This window comes from Bison bison, unplaced genomic scaffold, assembly GCF_000754665.1.
Source record: "Bison bison bison isolate TAMUID 2011002044 unplaced genomic scaffold, Bison_UMD1.0 scf7180017864249, whole genome shotgun sequence".
NCBI classification, from domain to species: Eukaryota; Metazoa; Chordata; class Mammalia; order Artiodactyla; family Bovidae; genus Bison; species Bison bison.
In genome coordinates, this window is record NW_011494821.1 from 282840 (window position 1) to 297403 (window position 14564).

General features: G+C 50.5%; 1 protein-coding gene across 4 annotated transcripts; it reads left to right on the plus strand.

Annotated features, from left to right (window-relative positions):
* Nucleotides 1-8774: 8774 nt before the first annotated feature.
* On the plus strand, nucleotides 8775-12644 carry ASGR1 (asialoglycoprotein receptor 1). 4 transcript variants are annotated; one of them, XM_010847354.1, is made up of 10 exons: nucleotides 8775-8874; nucleotides 9090-9160; nucleotides 9443-9526; nucleotides 10868-10984; nucleotides 11125-11220; nucleotides 11292-11363; nucleotides 11582-11668; nucleotides 11757-11908; nucleotides 11983-12089; nucleotides 12228-12644. In XM_010847354.1, the coding sequence occupies exons 3-10, from the start codon at nucleotides 9460-9462 to the stop codon at nucleotides 12388-12390; spliced, it is 861 nt and encodes a 286-aa protein (XP_010845656.1). In that variant the 5' UTR covers nucleotides 8775-8874; nucleotides 9090-9160; nucleotides 9443-9459; the 3' UTR covers nucleotides 12391-12644. The 4 variants fall into 4 exon arrangements, with proteins under 4 accessions (XP_010845656.1, XP_010845657.1, XP_010845658.1 ...); XM_010847355.1 differs by lacking the exon at nucleotides 8775-8874 and having other exon boundaries at nucleotides 8955-9160; nucleotides 9313-9526; XM_010847356.1 differs by lacking the exon at nucleotides 8775-8874 and having other exon boundaries at nucleotides 8955-9160; nucleotides 9354-9526.
* Nucleotides 12645-14564: the final 1920 nt, after the last annotated feature.

The window sequence follows — 14564 nt, forward strand, 5'->3', positions numbered from 1 at the left end:
CAGCCTACCAGGCTCCTCCATCCATGGGATTTTCCAGGCAAGAGTACTGGAGTGGGGTGCCATTGCCTTCTCCAAAAGGGGGAAATGGTCCATTATATATATGTATATGTGCATATGTGTATGTATGTGCGCTTCCCTCTTGGTGCAGACGGTAAAGACTGCCTGCAATGCAGGAGACCCTGGTTTGATCCCTGGGTCAGGGAAGATCCTCTGGAAAAGGTAATGGCAACCCACTCCAATATTCTTGCCTGGAGAATCCCATGGACTGAGGAGCTGGCAGACTACATCCATGGGGTCCCAAAGAGTCCAACATGACTAAGCGACTAAGAATGCATACGTGCATATATGTATATGCATACATATAAAATATATTACGAAGGAGAAAATGTGGTTCTTTCAGGGAGTCAGATGTTCCTGGCTTTTGGTCCTAACTGAAGCTTCTCAGGTGCTCTGTTGGATACTGTTCCCAGCTTCCCTTCTGCCACAGTTCATATGCTTGACAGGCTCCTCTTACTCCAGCCTCAACTACAGCATAAATGAGCCATTGCTGGCACCTCTGGGGGGATCCCACCTACCCATTTCTCTCTCATTCAGGGACCCCAGAAAGGAAGGCTGAGGTGGGGTGGTTAAGTCCTGAACTGTGCAGAAGGGCAGTTTTTGTAGCCATTCCTGACAAAGTTAAGAGTTGGATGGAAAAGACTAACCCTCAGGGGCAGTGTGCAGGTGATGGGGGTGAGGAGGTAGGTGTGGAAGGGGGTTGGGAGGTGGGGGCTGCCCTAGCTTGACTGGATCCAAGGCTAGAGGCACAGGTCCCCAGAGGTGTGACCCTTAAACCAAGGGTCCTCTCTGGACTGCCCCATGGTTTTATGAGCAGCACTGGATCCAGTAGAGGCCAGTCCTGGGGGCCGGGCCCAGCCGTCTGCCTTTCAAGAAACTTCCTAGGTGATTCTGAGGTCTTGCTTGGATGGAAAGCACCACTTTCCCAATAACGCTTCTTTTAGCATGGTTCTGTGTAGGAGCAACTGGTTTGAGGCTGTGCTTACATTCTCTACCATTGGGCCCGAAGGGAGAAAGCTGTGAGCCGAGGAAGGTGTATGCAGGTAATGCATCTGTATCTAAGGGGTTAAGGAGAATTCACCAAGAAGGGGTAAAACCCCCTACTTGTGCATGTGTTGTGTTCTAGATTACAGAACTGATACATGTACCTTATAAAACTGCAAATAAATATAGAAATACATATGGTTAAAAAATTCCTTCCCCGTCTCATTCCACATACCCCTTAGAAGCGTGTTAGCAGTTTGGGATGAATTCTTCCAAATCTATCAAGAGCTCTCTACAGTGGGTTCCCACACAGTTGTCGCTCAGTCATATCTGACTTTGTGACCCCATGGGCTGCAGCACACCAGGTCTGCCTGTCCCTCACCATCTCCCGAAATTCGCCCAAGTTCATGTCCATCGTATCAGTGATGCTGTCCAGCCATCTCATCTTCTGACGCCCTCTTCTCCTGCCCTCAATCTTTCCCAGCATTAGGGACTTTTCCAATGAGTTCAAAAGCTGACTCCTTCCCCCCTTACCACTTTTATTTATTTTTCAATTTATTATTTTTAAAAAGCCTGTGTCCTCTTCACCCCCGTCTACTTCCTTCAACAAATACTTATTTTGAATCTCCCCTGGTGCCAGGCAGTGTTGAAATGCTGGGGACACAGTATCCCTGCCTTCAGGGCACTTGGGTCTCCTCAGTGGGGACAGACAGTGGGAAGTAAGGGTGTTCAGGGAATTTAAGGTAATGATTCTGTTGAAGAAAGGAAGTGACTGCTGGGGGTGTGTCTTTGCTGGTTGACACAGGTTGGTCAGGGAGGTCTCTTCTTGGAGCAGCCTTTGAGTTGAGAGGAGACAAAGTCTGGGGTCGGGGAGTGTGCCAGGTAGAGGAAGTAAAGTAGGAAAGAGTTTGTAGTGTTGAGCAGGAGGAGGTCAGGGAGTGGAGCAGGGTTGGGGGAGAGAGAGAAGTAGAAAGTGGGTCAGAGGAGTCAGCCAGGCCTGAGGCCTTTAGGTGGGTTTTTGGTTTGTTTGTTTTTTTTTTTAAGTGTAAAGAGTTTTTTTTTCTTTCTTTTGAATTGTGTATAACATAGGCAAAATTTATCTAAGTCAATAAAATTTTAATGAATTTCGCATTCCTTAAAATTCCACTGATTCTTTCCACTGCCAATCACCTTGGTTCCTCCACAGTCATAATCTTCAAAATAAGATAGCTCAAAAAGTTTTGCTCAATCCACAGCTGTTATTTAAGTCAGCCCATAATTCTTTTAGTTGAGCCTCTTTGAGCACCAGTGGAATATGGACACACTTAAAAATTCCCCACCTGTAATCTTTGGGATCCAATTTCCTCAAGCAATTTACTTTAAGACTCTAGAAGTTAAATGTAGCAAGTAGGTTGCTATTTATTCCTTCATCTTTCCTAATATTGAAAAGCCTTGTTATATCCAATTTTTACTCATGAGCCTAGCAAAAAAAAAAAAGTTAACAGGTCTCACTGTCACCACTGCAATAAAATTACAGTGATGGAGGCAAAACCTGTGTTCTCCATGTAGTCACATTAACATCACGTGGATGTTATAAACGCTGCGAAAAGTCCCCTTGGAGGGCGGTTAAGATGGGAGTGGCCAGGTTGCCCAGGGTCCTGGTGGAGAAGGTACGATAGGGGGCAGTAGAGAGCCAGGGAGGAGGTGGTCATGAGTTTCAGATGAGAGATGCGGTGTCACTCACTGGCCAAAGAGCTTCACTTCTCTGGGTCTTGGTTTCCCTAGCTGTTAAATGGCAACAGTAACCACCTGGTTGGATTCTTGCGAGGAATAAAGGGAAAAAACACATAAAACCGTTGGCACACTGCCTGGTCAAAGGATGGTTGCTCTTGGCCTCTTGATCTATTCTCTGTTACTGAGTAAAATGGAAAGTTAAATAAACTTGGAAGCATTTGGAGTTTTAAAATTTCCTAAAAATTTCACCCTCTAAATCGAAGTAGGAAGGAGTCGTCCCAGAGAAGTCCTGGGTCACAGGGTCCTGGCTGTCCCAGCACAAAAGACAGTGGAGCCAGGGCCAGGACCACCCATGGGAGGGGGAGGGCGTGGGGCAGGTGCGCTCTCACTCTGTCCCAGGGAGGGGATGCTGTAGCCCTTGGGTGGGCTTATCAGGTCACATTTTAAACTCCTGGCACTGAGCTCTTCCAGCCCAAGTGCATCTCCCCAGCCTCTCCTGTCAGCTCCACTCAAGGCCAAGTCAGCCTTGGCTAGACCCGGGGAACCACAGGTCACCCTCTTTGGAAGGTCGGCCCTGAGCCTCCTCTGTGCCCCTCTGGCTGTTTGTCATCACCTCTTCTATTGGGGTGCTGGGTATGTGACTCTGCAGCCTGCAGGGTGATGAGAGGCGGCTGCTGTTCCAACCTTCTGTGTCCGGGGTCCACTCCAAATGCCAGGTTGAAAGCACTGAGAGTGCTGAGACACCTGGGTGTCAGAGAGACACCCCAGGACCCCAGCTCTGTCCCAGGGAAGTTGCTCACACCCTCTGGGATTTGGGGAAAGACACGCCGTGCTCTGCTGACCAGCCTTCCCCTCTGAGGCTCTGAGATAATGCAACTCTTGGCTGTCCTGCTAATAACAGTGATAAAAATTGTGTGCACAGAGCACATGGTATGTGCCACTGTGCTAAGGGCTTTCCACTCATGAGCGTATTTAACCTTGACCTGACTCTCAGGTGGGCATTAAAGCACTTTCCACATAAAATGAACTCAGATCCATCTTGACAGTGGCCTCCAGGTTCTTTCTGCTGCATTAGTTTTCCATCCCCTTTACATCCTTCCTGGGGACCTCTGGCCATCATAGCCTTCCTTCCCAGTGTCCACACACACCCTGTCCCCGCCAACCCTTTCTTCGTCCTCCGGCTGCCCAGGGTTCTGCCTCCAGCTGCCAGAAAAGCACTTCCTTCTTCCTGACTCACCCTGATAGGAGGCCCAGTCCCCTTTCTCCTTGACCATCTTTAATCTGGCACTTGGGTTCCCCAGATCTGGCCCTGAAGGTCATCCGCACTTCCTGGGGCTCTTTCTTCTGCTTCTCCCCACAGGAGGAAACTCCATCCTGGGCTGCTTTCTTCACTCTGTGCCCTCATCACAGGGCAGTACCCAGGACTCTGGCTTTATCATCACCAGAAATCTCTGGTCTCCACAGGTCCACTCAGTCCTCTGCAAACTTTTGTCCGGGTTACTTTCCCTCTCTGGCCTCAATCCTCACACTTTCTCACTGGGACCAGATCAGCGGCCTCCTGGCTGAGCTCTTTGCCTCTCGGGGGGGCATCTCTGACCCGTTGGCCACCCCAAAGCCAGGGCCATTGCTCAGTTTACAGCTCTGACCTCACCACTACCCTACCTGCAGCTCCTCATGGGCTCCTGTGCGTGCGTGTGTACATGCTAACTCACTTGAGTCATGTCTGACTCTTTGTGACCCCAGGGACTGTAGCCTGCCAGGCTCCTCCTCCCATGGGGATTTCCCAGGCAAGAATACTAGAGTGGGTTGACATGTCACGGGCCGCTGTAGTCAGTCTTTAACTTTGTTGTTCAGGCGCCAACATCGGTAAAATGCTTTCAGGTGAATGTCCCCCAGTGTATATTCACTCATCTGATAATTCTGGCCATTCTGTGGCAGCCAGCCTTCAAGATGGCCCCCGAGTATTCTCACCCCCCTGGCATTCACACTCTTGCATGGTTCCCCTCTGCACTGAGGAACCATCAGGACATTGTGGAGATGATGGAGCATTACTTCTGAGGCTGGGTCATAGAAGAAATTTCAGCCTCCACTTTGTGCTCTCGGATCATTTGCTCTGGGGGGAGCCAGCTGCCATGTTGTGAGGGCGCTCAAGCACTCCTGTGGAGGGACCTCCTGCCAACAGTCAGCACTCACCTGCCAGTCCTGTGGGTCTCCTTGGAAGCTGGTCCTGCAGTCTTGATCAAGTCTTCAAACAAATGAAGCACTGAATGACATCCGACTGCAACCTCATAAGAGACTCTGAGCTAGAACCAACTGGTTAAGCTGCACCTAGGTTCCTGACCCCCAGAAACTGAGATGATAAATATTCCTTGTTTTAAATTGCTCAGGTTTTGAGGGATCATTTTACAGCAATAGATCACTAATACACATATACTACTGTACAAGTCTATTATGTACATTATAATGCATATCCCCAAGTAGACATCTAAAGAAAAGAGATAAAAACATATATAAAGTTTTTTTTTTTTTTGGCAGGACCATACAACTTTTGAGACTTTAGTCCTCCAACCAGGGATTGAGTCCAGGCCCTCAGCAGTGAAAGCATGGGGTCCTAACCCTTGGGCTGGCAGGAAATTCCCTAAATGTTCTTGCCAGCCTCTTAGTGGACGATCTTGTGACCCCCTTGGGGCGCATGTCCTCCCAGTCAGGAGACCTCTGTGCTCCTGAATGACATTCAAGCTGCTTTCCCCTGAGATTCAAGGCTCTCCTCAGGGCGGCCCAAGCCACCCCTCTGGCCGTTTATCCCACTGAAGAGAAACTTGCTTATTACAACTGATAAAATCCTTCCTGTTCTTTCAGGCCAGCTTCACAGACCTCCTCTAGGGAGCCTTTCTCGACCACCCTGGAGGTGGGATTCCCTGTTTTGGAGCCCAGGCTCTCTGAATTGCTCTCTGCAGGTGCTCGGTATCCTGAGGGGAAGAGTACTCAGAGGGAACAGGGTTGCTCTGCATAATGAGGCGGAGTCCTAAAAGTGGCTCGGACATTCCATGCTGTCCTCCCCAGCACCTGTGAGCATGCTGCCGGCGCTCTCTCAATCATTATGTTGTAGGTAGTGAAACTTACAGATGGCCATACATATTGTACAGGGGGCTGACCTCTAATTCAGCATCCAGTGTATTGTGTCCTTCATCTGGCTTTCTTCAAAGTGTTTTATCACCTCTGACTCCCTTTTATTTTTTTCAATTAAAAAAAAATTTTTTTTAATTCAAAAGATCTTTTTTTGGCTGTACCTCACAGGATCTTAGTTCCCTGGCCAGGGATTGAACCTGCACCCCCTGCATTGGAAGCATGGAGTCTTAATGACTGGACCACCGGGGAAGTCCCTTGGACTCCCATTCTTAAGTTTTTGTGTATGTTGTATACACGGCTGACCTTAGGACAGGAAGATTCTCCAGGTGGGCCTAATCTAATCCCACGAGCACAGGGGGAATCAGAGAAATCTGGAGTTCCAAGAGGATACCAGGCACTGTTGCTGACTTTGCAGATGGAGGGGTCATGTGATGAGGAAGGCAGGTGGCCTTGAGGAACAGAGGGTGGCCCCTGGCTGCCAGTCAGCAAGGAGATGGGGTCCTCAGTTCTATAGCTGTGAGGAACTGGATTCTGTCAACAACTGGAATGTATTTGAGAGTAGATTCTTCTTCTCCTTTGCCTCCAGAAATGAATACGGTCCTGCCAGTACCTCTATCTCAGCTTCATGAGACCCTGAGCTGGGAACTCAGCTGGGGTTCCTCTTGGACTTCTGCCCTACAGAGCTGTGAGCTAATAAATGGGTGTCATTTCAAGCCACTACGTTTGGGGTGCGATAGAAAATGAACACATAAAGCTCTGTCTCTGAAGACCTTGCAAAGTATATATTTTCTCTCTCTTTTTTTTGACTGTGCTACACAGCTTACGGGATCTTAGTTCCCCAATCAGGGATCAAACCCTTGCCGCTGCAATGAAAGCACAGAGTCCTAACCGCTGGACCACCAGAGAATTCCCAAGGTATATATTCTTAACGGGACAGATGTAAAGCGTTCTCAGGGTGCATGTGTCTGCCGCCATGTGGCATTGTTTTGTTTTTAGCTACTTCTTGGTTTCTCAGGGTTATCTCTGGTCTCAGAGAGCTGGCTTGTAAGTCAGCCACTGGTGTTTCATGTTGTTTATCTGGCTTTCCTCATGGTGTTTCATCACCTCTGGCTCTCACCCTAAAGTTGTTTGACTTTGGGGTGTTTTTCGTTACTGGTTCACAGACTGCTCCCTAAGCAATGGTTTTGGGAACATGGTTATAGGGTAGAACCAGCTTGTAAGAACATCTTATTCCAGTATAATATGCAAATAGAAGAATGCACAGATCTTCCGTGTATGGGTTTCAGCAGTTTTACAAACTTGCAGCCTTGCAGCCCGCATGCAGATCAAGCAGTGGGACATTTCCATCCCCCAGAAACTCCTTCCAATCCTCACTCCTATAAGGGTGACTGCTATTCTGACCAAAACAGCGTAGGTTTGTTTGCCTGAATAAACCAGATTGTAACTGATAATACCAGAGCAAGCCAAATCAATAGCCCAGTAGTCACCAAAATTACTGGCCACAGTCCCAGTGCATGCAAACAATGTGAGGCTTTTCAAGACACAAACGAGGGTGCAGCCAGGACTTATTTTATGCGAGGCGCATGTTCCTGAATATCTCACATAATGTAAACTCTTCTAACTCGGGGGGTCTAGTTTTCTCACTGAAGTATCCATAACATAGGATTCCCATGATGTCATATTTGGGGTCTAAAGCAAGATTTACTAACGTCATTAACATCGTCCAAATTCTTAAAATTTTTTTTATTGATTATTTTATTTTTGGCTCTGCTGGGTCTTAGTTGCTGTGTGGGCTTTTCTCTAGTTGCAGCGAGTCGGGGCTCCACTCTAGTGGTGCCTGGGCTTCCCATTACAGTGGCTTCTCTTGTGGAGCACAGGCTCTAGGGCTTGTGGGCTCTAGAGCACAAGCTCAGTAGTTGCAGTGCCAGGGCTTAGTTGGCATGTGGGATGTTCCTGGATGAGGGATCAAACCTGTGACTCCTGCATTGGTTGGAGGATTCTTTACCACTGAGCCACCAGGGAAGCCCAGTTTCTAATTTAGCATAATTCCAATTCACACACTCCCAGAATTTAGCCCTCCGTGAACTCTCCATGGGGTTGTGAGGGACCACTTGTAGTATCTCTGGGACCCCGGGGCCCAGCTGTGGTGACAGGATGGGACCCTGGTTCTGGGAGCAGCACACAGGTCCCGGGAGTCCGGCTGTCCACATTCCAGGCTTGCTTCTGCTGTTTGGACTCTGGGTAAGCTCATACCATTCAGGGCCTCAGTTTCCTCATTTCTGAATCAAATAGGGGTGTGCTCTGGGGCTAATGAGAGGAGGTAATGAGGGAAAGGGCTTCTCAGGTGGCTCAGTGGATAAAGAATCCACCTGCAATGCAGGAGATGCAGGTTTGATTCCTGGGTCGGGAAGATCCCCTGGAGGCGGGTATGGCAACTCACTCCAGTATTCTGGCCTGGAGAATCCCATGGACAGAGGAGCCTGGCAGGTTACGGTCCATAAGGTCACAAAGAGTCTGACACGACTGAAGTGACACACACAACAAGGGAGCGCAGAGGAGTCACTGGAGGTTTGCTGGCACTAATCCAGCTGAGTGGGGAAAAGCCTGCCTTCCTGCTGCCCCCACCCCCTGACCCCCAGGCAGCTTGGAGGACTTTACTCCCCAGGAGAGCCATTCAGCCCCAGGCTGGGGTGTCTGGTAGCTGAGCCCCAGGAAGCCAGGCCCAGGCTCAGATGCCAGGGTCATAGGTCTGGATTGGGCAAGAGCAGAGCTCGGCCCCTCTGATCCTGGTCAGAGATATTTGGAGAGATCAACAGTTCTGGGAAATTCAGAGACAGGAAGTAAAAGGGGAGTGGGGCAGAGGGGAACCAGCCAGCTGCACCCCGGCCCCTCCTGGTCTGGACCTCTCCCAAACAGTTCCTTGAGTGGGGTGGCTACATGCAAGGATGGGGGACAGAACAAGGAGGCTCTCCATCCCTGGGAAGGAAAGAGGCAAGCCACCCCCGCTCCCACCCCACACCCTCCCTGAGTTCCAAATCCATTTCTACCTCTGTTTACGTCCAAAGTCCCGGGCACTGCAGATGCCAGGTTTGGTGTGTTTGGACACACAGTCACACAGACAGGCAGACGCACAGGGCTCAGGGCCCTTGAATGGACCCTGCCCCCTCCCCTCCCACTACCCAGGGCTGTCTGTGCTAATTCTCCAGGCCTCAGCCTGTTTCTTAGCCTGGGATCTGCGCAGGATTGAAGGACCCACAAGTCAACCTTGAGACCTTTGGCAAGTAAGAGGGGAAGAAAAGGGGGTGGGGGGAAGAAAGGAGGTGGTGGAATTAACTGTGGAGTGGGGTGGGGGAGGGGATGAATGAAATCCACGTCTGGAGGGGTGGAGACGGAGTGGAAAAACTTCAGAAGATAGATTTTGGATGTCAGTCCTGGAGGGAACGGGAGCAAGAAGAAAGATCTCCACGCAGTCGCTGATCACCTGGAAAGGGACCGAACCCCACACCCCAGCTCTTCAGCCCCTGCCTCAGCCCTAACACCAGCCTTGACCTGGTCCCAGGCCCAGCCGGCCCTACCATGACAAAGGAGTATCAAGATCTTCAGCATCTGGACAACGAGGAGAATGACCATCAGCACAGAAAAAGTGAGGGGACACCTCCCCCCATTTCTGAAAGGGGAGCATTAGGTGGCTCTCGCCCCCTCCCCTGACCCCGCCTCTCCCTGGGTCTGCCCGGCTCACGAGGTTGGTGGTGTCTCAGCCACCCCTCTTAGGGGAGGTGCAGGGTGTAGGATTGGAGACCCTTTCTTGGTGGCAGTTGTCCCCAGGCTCCTTCATGACCCTCCTGCCCTTCGCCTTGTCACCGACTTCTCAGGACCCTGGGGAGGGGGTTGCCCAGGGGATGTGGGGGTTAACTGCAAGAAGTTAGACCCTCTTCTTCGTTCCTCTTCCAACACCCGTGAGCCTTGGCCAAGTGTATGTGTGTGAGTGTGTGTGTGCGTGTGAGTATGTATGAGTGCACAGGTGTCAGGGATCCTTTGGGTCAAGGAGAAAATTTTTGTGGCAGGCCTCAGGGAGTTCTGACTGGAGGAGGATGAGTCAAGCCCTCTTTCTTTCTCCTGCTAGCAGAGATGTTTCTGTTGGGGCTGAGCCAGGATGGAATGCTTGGCAGAAGGGAGTGGGCAGTGCCCTTCGATGGCGGGGGAAGGGACTACCAGCAAAAACGGAGGGGAGGCCCCGGCATTTCAGCTCACTGAGACAGTGCTCCTGGGTGGGCACAACTTGGTCGACCTGAAGTCTGGTTACTCTTACTCCCTGTGCCCAGACAAAGAGGAGTGGGATTCACGGGGAGAGCAAGAAACCCGTTTCTCTTGCCTCACCTGCTAGACTCCCTCGCCCCCAGTCTCCAGCGTGCAAACTCCATTCTCCAGGCTCTGCGTTCTGATGCGGCAGTGACTCGATCTGGCCACTAGGTGCCAGCAAAGGCCTAGAGCCTGGGTTGCTGGGGCTGCTGCTAAGTCGCTTCAGTCCTGTCCGACTCTGTGCGACCCCATAGATGGCAGCCCACCAGGCTCCCCCGCCCCTGGGATTCTCCAGGCAAGAACACTGGAGTGGGTTGCCATTTCCTTCTCCAGTGCATGAAAGTGGGAAGTGAAAGTGAAGTCGCTCAGTTGTGTCCGACTCTTCGTGACCCCATGGACTGCAGCCTACCAGGCTCCTCCGCCCATGGGGTTTTCCAGGCAAAAGTACTGGAGTGGGGTGCCATCGCCTTCTCCTAGAGCCTGGGTAGGGCTCCCGCAGAAAGATTCGCACCCCTTCTCACCTCTCGATGCATCCAGCTCCTCCCGGTCACCTACAGCCCAGATTTCTTCATCTATAAAGTCCCTCCTAGTCTCCTAGAGGAGGCTCAGGCTGCCCTCCTCCTAGGACCCCAGAGCTGCCCCAGGCTCCCATCTGTCCCTGAGCCCCTGACCTCCTCTCTTGTAGGGCCACTGCCTCCTCATTCATTCAGTCGGCGTCTCTGCACCGGACCCAGCCTCCTCCTGGTCTCCATGGGCCTTAGCCTCCTGCTGCTAGTCGTTCTCTGTGTGATCGGATCCCAGAGTGGGTTCCCCAGGGGGTAGGGGGTGTTTGGGAAGGGAGCAAGGTGATATGGTGAGGGGGCGGGGGGGCAGAAGAGCTGGCTGCTGTGATGTGGGAAGCAGCCCCCTCATTTTGTCCTGTCCGCACCCTCTTCTGCCCAGACTCCAAGCTGCAGGAGGAGCTCAGCGCCCTGAGAGAGACCTTCAGCAACCTCACAGTGAGCACAGAGGCCAAGGTCAAGGCCCTGAGCGTTCAGGGTGAGGAGGGCTGGGGCTGGGGGGCTGGGAACAGTAGGGCCATTGAGACACTGAGCAAGTCTCTTCCCTAGGAGGAAATGTGGGCAGAAAGGTGAAGTCCCTGGAGTCCCAACTGGAGAAACAGCAGCAGGAACTGAATGCAGGTCAGCAAGGGGTGCGTGTATGTGTGAGTGCGCATGCGCTTGCAGGATACAGCGGTCTCTCAGACCAAACCAAGGGGCGTTGTGGCAGAAGTATCTGCGATCTATCTTCACGCCCCAGTAGGTAGATGACAGAACCTTCCCAGCCCCCAGTGTTCATCGTGGCTTTCTTGCTTTCCCCTACCCTCATCCCCCTCCACCTCTGCCCTCTGTCTCCCCAGATCACTCCAGCTTGCTGCTCCACGTGAAGCAGTTTGTGTCTGACCTACGAAGCCTGAGCTGTCAGATGGCTGTCCTCCAGGGCAATGGTGAGGGGGTGGGGGTTGCCCAGTCCTGCTTGCCTGCCCAACCCACTTCCTCTCAGCCCCTCACCACCCCCTCTGACTCCCGCCCCAGGCTCTGAAAAAGCCTGCTGCCCAGTGAACTGGATCGATTATGAAGGCAGCTGTTACTGGTTCTCTCGCTCCGGGAAGCCCTGGCCAGAGGCTGAGAAGTACTGCCAGTTGGAGAATGCCCACCTGGTGGTGGTGGGCTCCTGGGAGGAGCAGGTAAGGTTCCGGTAGGGCCCGGCTGGGAGGTTGGCAGGTCTAAGGAGAGGTCACCACCCCTCCTCTCTCCCCAGAAATTTATCCAGCACCACATGGGCCCTGTAAATACCTGGATAGGCCTCATGGATCAAAATGGGCCCTGGAAATGGGTGGACGGGACGGACTACGAGACGGGCTTCAAGTGAGTGTGTGTGCCCCCGAGGCTCTGCCCCTCCATCTTCGGCCCATCATCCCAGCCTGGCAGGTCCCGGGGGCCGGGGGTCCACGGCTGGGCTTGGGGTCTCAGGCTCTGGGGTCCACGTCTCTCTGGTTTCTTTAGGAACTGGGCACCAGAGCAGCCAGATGACTGGTATGGGCATGGGCTCGGAGGGGGTGAAGACTGTGCCCACATCACGGTGGACGGCCGCTGGAATGATGACGTCTGCCTGAGGCCCTACCGCTGGGTCTGTGAGGCCCAGCGGGACGGAGGCAATGACAGCTAAGAGCCTCCTCTCCCCTAATTTATTTCCTCAATGCCTTTACCTGCTGTAGGGGCCCTGGTTTGGGGCCCTTCTATCTAGGGGCTTCTGAATTTTCATCTAAGATTTTAGAGGGAAGGGGAAAGGATGGTGTCTGAGGAATGTAGAATGATGTTTAGAGGGGCGAGGAGATTAAAACCCATGCTGCTTTCTATGGTTTGCAGGTTATTATTGTCAACTGGATTTTTTTAGAGTAAAAAGAAAAGAAATATACAAAACATTGAGTTGTCTGCTTGCTGGGGATTAGGAATCGGGAGTGGGCTGGTCAGCACTAGGAAGCCTTGGGCAGGCAATGGGTCATCCTGAGAACTGTCCGTGCTTTGGGCCAAGAGGCCTGGATTTGTTATTTACAGGTATACAAGTTAGGGCAAGCTAGTCTGCTTTCTGTGTTTCAGCTGTAAAATAGCATTATTACTGATTTGTTACTGAACTCAGGTTCAGTTGCTCATCTCTCAAGAATGCAATATTGAGAGATGAGTAAAAGGAACTATGACTTTATTGAGGAAGTTGGCAATCTAGGAAAGAAGGTGACTCATATCCCAAAAAATCAACTCCTCCTTGCCGATCAGGGGGCAAGAGCTTTTAAAGGGGAGTTTCATGGGTACATAGGTGGGGCAGGTTTTACGTGCATAACAACAGAGTTAGCTCTGACAATCGTCTTGAAATTGGTCATGCAATGGTCTTCTGGTCAGTGTCATCTTTTTCATATATTTTAAACTTTTTTTTCTTATTTTATTTTTAATATAAACTTTTTATTTTGTATTGGGGTATAGCCAATTAACACTCAACATTAACACTCAACATAACATAAACTCAACATGCAAAAAATGAAGATCATGGCATCCGGTCCCATCACTTCATGGCAAATAGATGTAGAAACAGAGAGACTTTATTTTCTTGGGCCCCAAAATCACTGCAGATGGTGACTGCAGCAATGAAATTAAAAGACGCTTGCTCCTTGGAAGAAAAGCTGTGACAAACCTAGATAGCATATTAAAAACCAGAGACATTACTTTGCTGACAAAGGTCCGTCTAGTCAAAGCTATGGTTTTTCTTGTATGGATGTAAGAGTTGGACCATAAAGAAAGCTGAGTGCCGAAGAATTGATGCTTTTGAACTGTGGTATTGGAGAAGACTCTTGAGAGTCCCTTGGACTGCAAGGAGATCAAACCAGTCAATCCTAAAAGAAATCAGTCCTGAATACTCTTTGGAAGGGCTGATGCTGAAGCTGAAGCTCCAATACTTTGACCACCTGATGCAAAGAGCCGACTCATTGGAAAAGACCCTGATGCTGGGAAAGATTGAAGGCAGGAGGAGAAGGGGACGACAGAGGATGAGATGGTTGGATGGCCTCACCGACTCAATGGACATGAGTTTGAGCAAGCTCTGGGAGTTGGAGTGCTGGTGTGCTGAAATCCATGGAGTTGTAAAGAGTCGGACATGACTGAGTGACTGAACTGAACTGATAGCCGATTAACAATGTTGTGATAGTTTTGGGTGAACAGTGAAGGGATTCAGCCATACATATACACTTATCCATTCTCCCCCAAACTCCCCTCCCATCCAGGCTGCCACATAACATTGAGCAGAGTTCCCTGTGCTGTTCAGTAGGTCCTTGTTGGTTATCCATTTAAATTATAGCAGTGTGTACACGTCCATCCCAAACTCTGTAATGTCTTAAGTATAGTTAATCTTCAGTTCTAGAGCTGATTTGTTCCTACAGTTCTTGAACTGTGCAAGATGGAGCAGCTATGTCATGGTTACAGTCAGGTCATCATGCAGTTAACTTTTTTCATTTGGTGGCAATTTTAGTATCTGCAAAACAACTCAGGAATATGCATCAGAAACTGTTATCTATGTCCTTCAGGGAGGAACTAAAGATTCTGTGACTGTTGTTCTAATTGTTAACTTCTTGAGCTTGCTCTTTTGTGACTCAGGGGAGGCATGGGAGTCTACAGCTTTTTTTTTTTTAATAAACAAGAGACTGGGGATACAGAGGAGCTTTTGTATCTGGAGGTCCCTGCAGGGTCCTGCTCAGTTTCACTGGGACTATCCTACCTCCAGCAATGCCCACAGGAACAGAACCACCCCAATGTGAACAAAAGCAGCATCCACAGATAGGTAACAAATGCAAAGAT

Bases quoted from the DNA above. Each gene is read 5' to 3' on its own strand.
- ASGR1 (XM_010847354.1), top strand. From the start codon at position 9,460: ATGACAAAGGAGTATCAAGATCTTCAGCATCTGGACAACGAGGAGAAT. The intron at 9,527-10,867 runs GTGAGGGGACAC...CCTCTCTTGTAG, and splicing joins TGACCATCAGCACAGAAAAA to GGCCACTGCCTCCTCATTCA. The intron at 11,364-11,581 runs GTCAGCAAGGGG...CTGTCTCCCCAG, and splicing joins GCAGCAGGAACTGAATGCAG to ATCACTCCAGCTTGCTGCTC.